General features: G+C 44.3%; 1 protein-coding gene across 1 annotated transcript in view; it reads left to right on the top strand.

Moving 5' to 3' along the window:
- LOC140393893 (zinc finger protein 76-like) overlaps nucleotides 1–12,411 on the top strand; it is a 126,665-nt gene that overhangs the window by 95,397 nt on the left and 18,857 nt on the right. The window contains exons 7-9 of the mRNA XM_072480489.1: nucleotides 1,643–1,759; nucleotides 9,346–9,421; nucleotides 11,294–11,419. Of these exons, the coding sequence (XP_072336590.1) occupies nucleotides 1,643–1,759; nucleotides 9,346–9,421; nucleotides 11,294–11,419 (319 nt within the window). The remainder of the gene's footprint in view (nucleotides 1–1,642; nucleotides 1,760–9,345; nucleotides 9,422–11,293; nucleotides 11,420–12,411) is intronic.

The following is a 12,411-nucleotide window of genomic DNA, read 5'->3' as shown; positions in this document are numbered from 1 at the left end:
TGCATCAGTCGAACGATTCCTGCTTTAACTCACAAGTTGGAAGATGTCGGTGCCTGGTTTTGACTGGGAGCAACTTAACTGCTATTTTGAAACAAGTTCAGCCTTCCTCTGAGGCTATTAGTTTCCCCTGTGGGTCACCTTGCTTTTCTTAACTATCAGCTAAGACACTGTGCTTATGTGTGTGTTGCTTTATATTTCTTATACTTCTACCAACTTATTCAACTGAATTAACTGTACTATACTCTATTGCACATCTCTCTCAGTATTCTAAAAACTGGAACTAAAGTGTCCTATCTAAAAGCATTAATTTATCAAGATTAAAGTGTCATTTCCGTTCTTTTGATCCATTAATCATCTTCATTAAAAATTAGAATTTCATTGAAACCTTACAGGAATGCATTTGCAAATTGTCCTGGTTGAAATATTTAAAGACTTGGGTGCTCCCATTCACTTCATCAAAAGTGCATAATGAATAACGCCCATGAATTGTAGAAACCCCCCATCCTTCCCCTCAGTTCAAATTTGACCTACTCAAGAGTCAAAAATTCCAAGAGGTCCCCCCAAGGGTAGAGATGTTGATCTCCACCCTAACAGGATCCGCCTCCGGGCGATCAACGAGGTGAAAGCTATAACATCTGCCTCCGCACCTGTTTCCAACCCCAGCTGGTCCGACACCCCGAATATGGCCTCCCGAGGGCCCAGGTCCAGTTTGACGTGTACCACTTTAGAGATTACCCTAAAACCCTCTTTCCAGTAATCCTCCAGCTGTGGACAGGACCAAAACATATGAACGTGGTTTGCGCCCCCCCCCCAGCAACGTTCACACACATCTTCTACCCCCTCAAAGAGCCAGCTCATCCTCGCCTTTGTAAGGTGTGCTCTATACACCACCTTCCGCTGTATCAGCCCCAACCTCGCACAAGAGGTGGAGGTGTTCACCCTCCTGAACACCTCACACCAGAACCCCTCTTCCATACCCTCTCCCAACTCTTCCTCCCACTTTGCCTTGATCCCTCCAGCGGTGCCATTTCCTCCTCCAAAATAGCCCCATAAACCGCCGATACTACCCTCTTCTCCAGTCCCCCTGTCGTCAGCACCTCCTCCAGCAATGTGGAGGCCGGCTCCACCGGGAAGCTCTGTATCTCCTTCCTGGCAGAGTCTCGAACCTGCAAGTTTCTAAATATTTCCCCCTGCTCCAGCCTATAATTCGTTTCCAGCTCCTTCAATCCTGCAAACCGACCCCCAAGAAACAAATCTTTTAGTGTCCTAATTCCTTTCTCCTCCCATCTCCGAAAATTTTGATTTACCTTTTAATTGTGCAGATCAACGGTCAGTTTGCTTTTTGGTCATGTAGAAATTAACGATTTCATCTCAAATTTTCTAGTTTTACCTGAACTACCTTTGCTTAGCTGTCAGGCTGAATGCTTCAATATAGGTGGCAGATTGCCATTTCACATTGCTTTCCACTGGTGAGTTATCTGATCTGAGTGCCATCGTTTACCGTCTGGCTGAAGCTGATGAGTAATGCTATCTGAGGCAGGAATGTTATCTGACAAAAACCTGATGTGCACTGACGTGCCATGCTACCCAATTCGCTTTAATTAACAGTAAAAGATTTTTATCCCCTCTTGTTTTTATACAGCTGGTGATTGACGGTGAAGTGCGAGTAAGTACTAAAGGACAGCAGATAGGGGAAAAAGCATTCCGCTGTGGTTTTGAGGGCTGTGGCCGACTGTATACAACTGCACATCATTTAAAGGTAAATAACTGCGTTTACATCGTTTGTGTTTCGTTTGGTGCTTTGGGCACTTGAGCCTTCAGCTAATTAATTTGCATGCATGTTGTTTCCATTTGAAAACTAAAGTGTAAAGGCCCCGTACATTGTCCTTTGACCTCTGGGACCAGAATGATTCCAGCAGAGACTGATGCAACCCAACATGAAATGACTCAGTCCTGCTGGACACTTGTCCATGGAACTGTCCGTAACTTGACACTAATTCGCCGAACAGTGGCTGATGTGAGAATTAGAAGTATCACACTTCTGCAATGGAGAGCGATATTCTGCGTTTGTTGTTCAGGCTTAATTTCGAGCAAAGTGAAGGGAACATTGTTATTTCTGCCATGTGCACTAGGCATCCCATTCCCCAAAGAAGGTGCACACTTCAGTGAGCATAAAAAAACTGTTTAAAATAAAACCTATCCGCCAATGCTTCTCATTAAATCTGCAAAATAATACGGGCTGAATTCGGGATGCTCAGTTTTGCCGGCAGCCCAGGGGTTTCCCGACGGCGTTGGGCTGCCCCACAATGGGAAACTCCATTGACCAGTTGGTGAAACGGAGAATCCCAACGGCGTGCTGAACCAGAAATCTGGCGTGGCGGAATTGAGAAACCCGGCCACATGTTCATGCAATGAAACATCACTGTAGTCACCTAGCACACCCTGCTGCCTTTCTGCAATTTGAAGTAGTTTGTACAAAAGTGCCCTTGTGTAGGACTTAACCTCTTCAAATGTTGCTTGGTCTAACTATGCAGCTATATGAAAGTCTGATTGCAAAATCATCTGTTGTCTTGTTCCTCTCTCCCTTTTCCGATACTGTGGTCTGACCTAGCTTGTTCTGTGATTCACTAGTTTGCTCAACAATTCAACAACTAACTTGTATTTATGTAGCACCTTTAATATAATAAAATGCCCCAAAGCTTTTCACCAAGCCGCGTAGGAATTAAAAAAAAAAATTATTTCATGGGATGTGGGTGTCACTGGCAAAGCCACCATTTATTGCACATTCCCAATGCCCCTGAACTGAGTGATGTATTTCAGAGGGTCGTTGAGCACCAGCCACATTGTTGTGGGTCTGGCATCGCGTTTAGGCCAGACCAGGTAAGGACGACAAATTTCTTTCCCGAAACGATATGAATGAACCCGGTGGGCGGTTATGACAATCGATTGGGCGCCATTGGGGTCGGGCTGCCATATCACCAGAGAGTGGGGGGATGACATGGGGGTCGTACAAAGAGGGAGAACGCGAGGCCCCCAAAAGTGTAAGTCCGCCTCTGGCAGGATGACAGGTAAAAAGAGTTGGGGCACAAGCAATAGAGTTTTGGCTAACCTCAGGTTTATGGAGGGTAGAATGTTGGAGACCTGCCAACAGTACACTACACTAATCAAATTTATAGACAACAAATGCATGGATGAGGGTTTTAGCAGCCGATACATCATCAATAATTGTTGGTTTTTATACCATCCCATCTTCTCTTTGCATTTCAGTTAAATGAAAAGCAATAAAATAGCAACGGCTAAAAATAGCATAAACTCTGTTTTGAAGTTATATACCTTCAAATCTAGTATTCAATTCACATATTTTACAAACAAATGTGAAAGGAATTCTAAAAACGTTTGGTATGTGTAATTTTGTTCAAGTCCTCTTAATAGGACAACCTCTCATACAGATTCATGAGACCTAAAGGATGTTCCAGTGTCTACCTTTCTTCACCACCTCTCCCCTGTTCCATTCTTACAATCGCCCTTCAACCTCACATGTTCTTTCCCCTGTTGTCATTGAGCTCTTCAGCTTTTTCCCATTTTCCTTTCCTTTTCTTCCCTCATATTCCTGATTTTGGCAATGCTCTCGTAACCTGCCCTGCTACGTGGAACTCTGATGACGAGACAAGAGCAGAAAATGCTGGGAATACTCAATGGGGGAGGCTGTACCTGTGGAGAGAGAAACAAGGTTTCATCATGGAGTTGGGAATTTTCCCAATGTCACGATCCTGCCTCCATCCCAGCAACGTCGGAGGCTGGGACTTTTATCTCCGGGAGGAGGGATGGCCTTGAGTCGGGCCTGCTGCCAAGTTAAAAGGATCGCCTCCGCTCACAGAAACATCAGATGAGTAGAAAGGCCCCCTTACACACCCCACCCTTTCACCCCCTCATGCATTTTCACCCACGTCACACCTTCTTTACCTCCTTCAACCCCCAACTCCTCAACTCACACACCCAGTCTCCATTTTATAAACAACTCAACACAATAACATTTGGAATTCGTCGAAAAGCTCAACCTGTCAAAATAAACAAGCATCGCTTGAAAAGCATTTTTAAAAAAATCCTCCTCAGGTGCTCAAATCTGTCAAATCGATCCCACCCCCACCCCTCCATATCCCGGCTCTGACAGCCCTATGAATAAGATCTTTGGTACAGAATCCATTGGAGCCTTTCAGGCAGCCATACATATGACAAAGCTGCCAAATGGATGGCTGAGCTATTTTGCAAAGAATGAATGAAATCAGTGGGAGAGTTTAAACAGTTAGCTCTGGATAACTCATCCGGCAAGCCTTTCAACACTGTGCAATGCAGAATATCACTTTTTCCAATAGTTAATCTATTCTAATGGATCTGACAACTTTTCCACCTATACAATGCTGTTGACAGTTTGCCAGTTGTCAGAAGTAACAACCTGGCAACCTGGATGAGGGTGAGAACAAAAGGGCAGGTCATTGACAGGGTGTTGGAAAGGAGTGATTAAATGGGTTGATGGAATAGGAGTGGTGGAGAGGCAGGGAATCCTGGGGAAAGGGCCAAGAAGAGACAGTAATGGACCAGTTGTAACCTTGAAAGGGTTCCAACTTGGTTCCAACTCCATCTACAAGTTTGCTGACGATACGACCATAGTGGGCCGGATCTCGAACAACGATGAGTCCGAATACAGGAGGGAGATTGAGAACCTAGTGGAGTGGTATCGCGACAACAATCTCTCCCTCAACGCCAGCAAAACTAAAGGGCTGGTCATTGACTTCAGGAAGCAAAGTACTGTACACACCCCTGTCAGCATCAACGGGGCCGAGGTGGAGATGGTTAGCAGTTTCAAATTCCTAGGGGTGCACATCTCCAAAAATCTGCCCTGGTCCACCCACGTCGACGCTACCACCAAGAAAGCACAACAGCGCCTATACTTCCTCAGGAAACTAAGGAAATCTGGCATGTCCACATTAACCCTTACCAACTTTTACAGATGCACCATAGAAAGCATCCTATCGGGCTGCATCACAGCCTGGTATGGCAACTGCTCGGCCCAGGACCGCAAGAAACTTCAGAGAGTCGTGAACACCGCCCAGTCCATCACACAAACCTGCCTCCCATCCATTGACTCCATCTACACCTCCCGCTGCCTGGGGAAATCGGGCAGCATAATCAAAGATCCCTCCCACCCGGCTTACTCACTCTTCCAACTTCTTCCATCGGGCAGGAGATACAGAAGTCTGAGAACACGCACAAACAGACTCAAAAACAGCTTCTTCCCCACTGTCACCAGACTCCTAAATGACCCTCTTATGGACTGACCTCATTAACACTGCACCCTGTATGCTTCACCCGATGCCGGTGCTTATGTAGTTACATTGTATATGTTCTGTTGCCCTATTATATATTTTCTTTTATTCCCTTTTCTTCCCATGTACTTAATGATCTGTTGAGCTGCTCGCAGAAAAATATGTTTCACTGTACCTCGGTACACGTGACAATAAACAAATCCAATCCAAATAAAAACTTTGGGTTCTTTTATAGAATCATAGAATACCTACAGTGCATCAGGAGGCCATTCGGCCTATCGAGTCTGCACTGACCCTCTAAAAGAGACCTCCGCCCTATCCCAATAACCCCTTAACCTAACCTACACATTTTCTTTTTTTTTATAATTTAGAGTACCCAATTATTTTTTTCTTCCAATTGAGGGGCAATTTACTGTGGCCAATCCACCTTACCTGCATATTTTTGGTTGAGGGGGTGAAACCCACGCAGACACGGGGAGAATGTGCAAACTCCACACGGACAGTGACCCAGGGCCTGGATTCGAACCAGGGTCCTCAGCGCCGTAGGCAGCAATGCTGACCATTGTACCACATGCCGCCCACTATCCTACACATTTTCTTTGGACACCTAAGGGACAAATTAACATGACCAATCCACCTAACCTGCACATATTTGGATTGTGGGAGGAAACCGGAGCACCCAAAGGAAACCCACGCAGTCACGGAGTGAACCTGCAAACTCCACACAGACAGTCGCCCAAGGCTGGAATTGAATCCGGGTCCCTGGCGCTGTGAGGCAGCAGTGCTAACCACTATTCCAACGTGCTATCACGTTCTATAAGAGAACCTTTAAAGAAGAGCTGGTTCAGCAACTCAAAGTGTTCGTGGAAAATCCCTTGCTCACTGGTCCAGGCAAGCTGAGTTAACAAGGTGCAAGACCCCAATTTAAGCATTTAAATAAAATTCCTGCTTATTTCAGTTCAGGTAGACCTTAGGAAGCCAATGGCTTGGACTTTGTCAAATTTTAATTTTGCCATTGCTCTATTCCCCAATGTAAGCAGAATGGCAGGAATATGAAAATAAGCGCAAATAGGCTTGAATAACTGTATGTATCTATCAAATATCCATAAACCTGCTTGAATTCTGCCATGAGTTAATTGAAGCATATAATAGGTAATTGTCACCATCCAGTGGAAGTAGTAAGTACTGCAATGTGTACACACATACAAATGTCGTTCCTTTGTTGCCTAAAATTATTACGGATTGACCAGTTTTCTTTAAAGATTTATACCGCTGCAGAAACAATATAAAGATAGCATTTAATGTGGGACGGTTTTACCTGACTTCTTCTCACAAAGGGTGATGAAAATCTGCAACTCTTCTTTCCTCTCCTCCCCTGTCCCCTCCCGAAAAGCTGTTGAGACAGGGGTCAATTGAAAATGTCAAAACTGAGATTGATATATTTTTGTATCGGTCAAAGTATCAAGTGATATGGAACGAAGACAGTTAGTTGGAGTTAATCAGCCATGATCTCTTGGAATGGTGGAACCAGTTCAACGGGCTGAATGGCCTATTCACGTTCCTACATTTCTGTTATATACACTTCTCCCTCCTCCCTCTTATTAACATTTTTCTTTGGAGCGGGAAAAGCTTTAGTGTTTCTTTATGTACCGCAGACGTCAGCCTAGAAATTGACCTTTGAAGCCTCAAAATCCCTCCATAAAATGGGGGTCAACTTAATAATAATCTTTATTAGTGTCACAAGTAGGCTTACATTAACACTGCAATAAAGTTACTGTGAAAATCCCCTAGTCACCACACTCCGGCGCCTGTTCGGGTACACAGAGGGAGAATTCAGAATGTCCAATTCACCTAACAAGCATGTCTTTCGGGACCTGTGGGAGGAAAACGGAGCATCCGGCGGAAACCCACGCAGACACAGCAAGAACGTGCAGACTCCGCACAGACTGTGACCCAAGCCGGGAATCGAAACTGGGTCCCTGATGCTGTGAAGCAACAGCGCTCCACTGTGCTACCGTGCCGCCCTTATGCTGAGTATGAGTATGAATGTGAACCACTGACCGTGTTTAAACTCCTGTGGGTTGCCTGCTTGATCTCTAGTGGGCAGTGATACAGTGCTGGTAAGTAAGTCATGCATTTGTGGGGTGAAGAATTGAGGCTATCGACTAATGCAGTGTGTCGCGGCTGAAAAGCAGACTTGACCAGAGTGACCGTGCAAACCACACCCACTCAAGTCTTGGTAAGATTTCGCCCATTGTCGGTGATAATACCCTTAAAATGCCCACCATCGTCATCGCCAAAAGGTGAAACCGGCTCCAGGGTGCTAGCCTGAGCAGTTTGATCAGAATTTTATTAAAGGCCATCCGCATTCGGGCTGGTGATGTGTTCAGATGACATCTGGTTCAAAGCAAATGGATTCGTGGCTGTTTTTGGTGGTACTCATAACGATTGTTTCAAACCAAATCTTGGCATATTAAGAATACTTTGTTCCCACGAGTGTTTCTGGAGCCACCTTTTCTCTGTGATCAATCCGATGGCTTTTAAATGATAGCGATAACCGTCCTGAATGTGGCTTGGCTATTTCATATTCAGAAAACTGGCAGAGAAAGATCGATGGACAAAATATTTTTATCATACCCTTAATGGGGATTTCTTATAAGTACATCCTCCATTTTCTGCTTTGAACTCTGCTTAACTTGATGTTTAGATTGGAATGTGAGGAGCAGTAGCATGTCAGGGCAGCATGGTAGCACAGTGGCTATCACAATTGCTTCACAGCTCCAGGATCCCAGGTTCGATTCCCGGCTTGGGTCACTGTCTGTGCGGAGTCTGCACGTTCCCCCTGTGTCTGCGTGGGTTTCCTCCGGGTGCTCCGGTTTCCTCCCACAGTCCAAAGATGTGCAGGTTAGGTGGATTGGCCATGCTAAATTGCCCTTAGTGTCCAAAAGGTTGGGTTGGGTTGGATGGGGATAGGGTGGAGGTGTGGATTTGTATAGGGTGCTCTTTCCAAGGGCCGATGCAGACTTAATGGGCCATATGGCCTCCCTTCTGCACTGTAAATTCTATGATTAATATTGCGCAAATCTTTCAAATGAAGTACTGAAACACCCGAGGAAGGGATTGTACTGTAATAATTTATACCTAATGCACAATGACTCAATCCAATATCTCCATTGGTTTAAGTGAGTAAATCTTGCTCCATCTTGTTGTTTCTCTGTTCTCGGCAAATGGGACAAGTAGGGCGCCACAGTCTGTCTCTGAGTAGGGGAGAGAGAAAACATCAGCTGCAATAGGAATTTGTACATGTGAATGTTGGGAGAGAATATAATTGGGATCTGCTGAGACTGCCCTCTGCTATTTTTCAACCAACCGACATCTACTGTGAAGCTCTACACACGAGCATTGGTCACTCCAGCCAGATACGGGAGAGCGATGAGCATGGGAGAGTGACCAGCATCTTTTCAGCTATAGCCGTAGAAAGAGAAAACCTCTCTGCAAGAAGAGACAAGAAAATGAGCTGTCAAAATACAGTCACTTACTTTTAGTTTACCGCAGAGATCATGGTGTCCCTACAGTGCAGAAGGAAGCCATTTAGCCCATCGATTCTGCACCGACATCCGAAGGAGCACCCTACCTAGGCACACTCCCCCACCCTCACCCTATCTCCGGAACCCCACCTAATCTTTGGACATTAAGGGGCAATTTAACATGGCCAATCCACCTAATCTACACATCTTTGAACATTAAAGGGTAAGTCCATCTAACCTGCACATCTTTTTGGACTTTGATGTAAATTGGGGGTTCAGAGAATGACCATAAATGGTGACTGGTATGCTGTAACCTGATTGAATCCTGTATCGTAGAGAACGGGTTCGTAACAAAAATACAGTTGGATAAAAAAAGCTCTTGATATTGGTTTGGAGCAGCACTGCTAGTCTGTAAAACTAACCATTGGTCTTTCTTTGGCATATTGACAAATATGTCCGAAGTTTTAATTACTGTTTCTTGTGCCACATTGCAGGTTCATGAACGGGCTCATACAGGGGATCGGCCATACCGATGTGAACAACCAGGTTGTGGAAAGGCATTTGCCACAGGTGATTACATAAACATTTACTACACAGAAAGTTGGGTTCATATTCCAGAACATGTAGGACAGATACACTGGGGAAATTGTGTCGGGTTAGCTGAGTTGTAAATTGTATTTTAGAATAATGAATTTTTTTTAATGTGTTCATGGGATGTGGGCACCACTGGCTAGACCAGCATTGTTTTCCCATTCCCAAATGCTCTTGAGAAGGTGGTGGGTGGTGAGCTGCCTCCTTGAGCCGCTGCAGCCTATGTGGTGTAGGTACATCCATAGCGCTGTTAGGAAGGGATTTGCAGGATCCTGACCCAGTGATAGTGAAGGAATGACAATATAGTTTCAAGCCAGGTTGATGGGTGGCTTGGCGGGGAATTTGCAGATGGTGGCGTTTGCATGTATTTACTGCCCTTGTATATCTAGATGGTAATGGTTGAGCGTTTGAAAGGTGCTGTCGAAGGTGTCTTGGTGAGTTGCTGCTGTGCATCTTGTAGATAGTACGTCCAGTTGCCTCTGTGCATCGGTAGTGGAGGGAATAAACGTTGAAGGTGGTAGATGAGATGCAAATCAACCAAGCTGCTTTGTCCTTGATAGTGTTGAACTTCTTGAGTGTGATTTGAGCTGCACTCGTCAGGCAAGTGAGAGTATTCCATCACACTCCTGACTTGTGCCTTGTTAGATGGCTTTGGTGAGCCAGGAGGTAAATTACTCACTGCAGAATTCCCAGCCTCTGACCTGCCCTTGTAGCCATAGTATTTATATGTCTGGGCAGCACGGTAGCACAAGTGATTAGCACTGTGGCTTCACAGCGCCAGGGTCCCAGGATCGATCCCCCGCTGGGTCACTGTCTGTGCGGAATCTGCACGTTCTCCCCGTGTCTGTGTGGGTTTCCTCCGGGTGCTCCGGTTTCCTCCCACAGTCCAAAGATGTTCAGGTTAGGTGGATTGGCCATGATAAATTGCCCTTAGTGACCAAGAAAGGTTAGGAGGGGTTATTGGGTTACCTTAAAGTGAGGGCTTAAGTAGAGCGGTGCAGACTCGATGGGCCGAATGGCCTCCTCCTGCACTGTATGTTCAATGTTCTCTATGGTCAGTTTTTGGTTAGTGACAAGCCCCCAGGATGTTGATAGAGACATGATGTGACATTACATGCTGTGAATCTTAATCTCCAGTTATAATAGTTTTGACTGCCCTTGTGCTGCAGTGGATTTACCCAGCGCGCAGCTAAGTCATCAGATGAAGAGGATCGCAGGTTTGATCACTGGATTGTGTTTAGTTACCTAATCTCAGCAGGATAGTGGCCTATGCACTACAAGTGGTCAAAGTGCCTTTAAGCTGTCCAGATTCTTCCCCATCCATAGCGTAAGTTATTTAACGTTCCAAGAATTATTTAAAGGTCTCCTTCACCTGTGACCAAGAATGCTCAAGAAAAGCATTTACTTGTCCTTTTGTCTCTCTTCCTGATCAGTAAGTACCTTGTCTCCCTTTGACATCTAACACCTTGACCTAAACAGATCAGTTGTATTGAATTTTTGGACAGAAGTGTAAGCGTGTACCACCTGAAAGGCGATTTTTGAAAATTAATTATTGCTTTGCATGAACATTTGACCCTGAACTTCCTAGAGCCATAGAAGACTAAAACAATCTTGCTTTCCTTTGTATTCCATATTGCCGCATTTCTTTCAGGCAAATTCTCACATTTGTGTTCCTTTCTCCTCTTCTTTCCTCTGTCTTACCTCCATGAATCCACCTGCAGTGCCACTCAATTGATGACTTTGTGTGAGACCTTCTACATCTTCTGCTGATATTTAAATTTACTTTAGATGAGAGAAGTATTTCAATGAAATTTAAGTTCCTTGTGTTTTATTTTGTTCGTTCAATTCCAGGTTATGGATTGAAAAGCCACACCAGAACGCACACGGGAGAAAAACCATACAAATGCCCTGAAGACACGTGTAACAAAGCATTCAAAACATCAGGAGATTTACAAAAACATATCAGAACACACACAGGTCAGATATTAGCTCTATAGCACCCAATGGATTATTACACCTTCATGTAATTATAAAGTTAACCACTTGTATTTGTAGTTTGGTCGTGATTTAGAATCAATTATTTGTCACAATTTGCCTTACTGTGCCTAGGCTGGGTGTGGCTCACGCCTAATTATTTCCTTCAGTGATTTTTATGATGAAAGGCCTTTAAGTGTGGATACCAGGTGAGATCAGGCTCTGGTTTGATGCAAGGCCCCTACAACTAAATATCTGACAACACTCATTATATAAAAAAAATAACTAATGTAGTTAATTATACCGCCCTGTCAAGAATCACCTTCTGGTGAGGGAAAATGGGAGATGATTTTTTGTGGGAAATGAATTCACTTTTGGTAAGAAAGAAATTATGATTTTGATGCTACACCGGAGTTTTTGTTGTTTGTTTAAGCACAGATCTGCACACAACTTGCTCTAGCAAACGGTATCAAAATGTTGGCCAAGTGCCCAAAGTCAATAATGTCCACATTTCTTACTGGTATCAATTAAGATACGGCGCTGAAAGATGGGGCAAATTATTTGTTTGCCATTATTTGGATTTGGATCCTGATAATTCCATATAAACCAGAATAACACACACAACTAACAAAAGCAACACTCTACTCAAAAGCAATTACACTCCTAAAATGTGCTGTAAATTTATTGAAATAAATTAATACTTCGTGCTGACCATTGAAAATATAAATACTTGAGGAGTGTTATTTACCTGGATAGGGATTCATCTTAAATTAGGAATTCTACAGATACATTTGCCCACTTTTTTCATTCTGCAGGCATTACGACAGTGGCTGCACTTCAAAAGTACATTCATGGTTGCAAATCACTTGGAACAACTTGCACTGAAAGTTGTTCTATAAATAGGAGGTCCTCACTATAGGGGATGCGAGTAACGTCCCAGAAACCGCTGTAAATCAGGATATGGAAGAGAGGGAGGAACTCAAGAAAATTACAAT

Source organism: Scyliorhinus torazame, chromosome 17 (assembly GCF_047496885.1).
Source record: "Scyliorhinus torazame isolate Kashiwa2021f chromosome 17, sScyTor2.1, whole genome shotgun sequence".
Lineage (NCBI taxonomy): Eukaryota > Metazoa > Chordata > Chondrichthyes > Carcharhiniformes > Scyliorhinidae > Scyliorhinus > Scyliorhinus torazame.
This window is presented reverse-complemented; position numbering and strand designations above follow the sequence as displayed.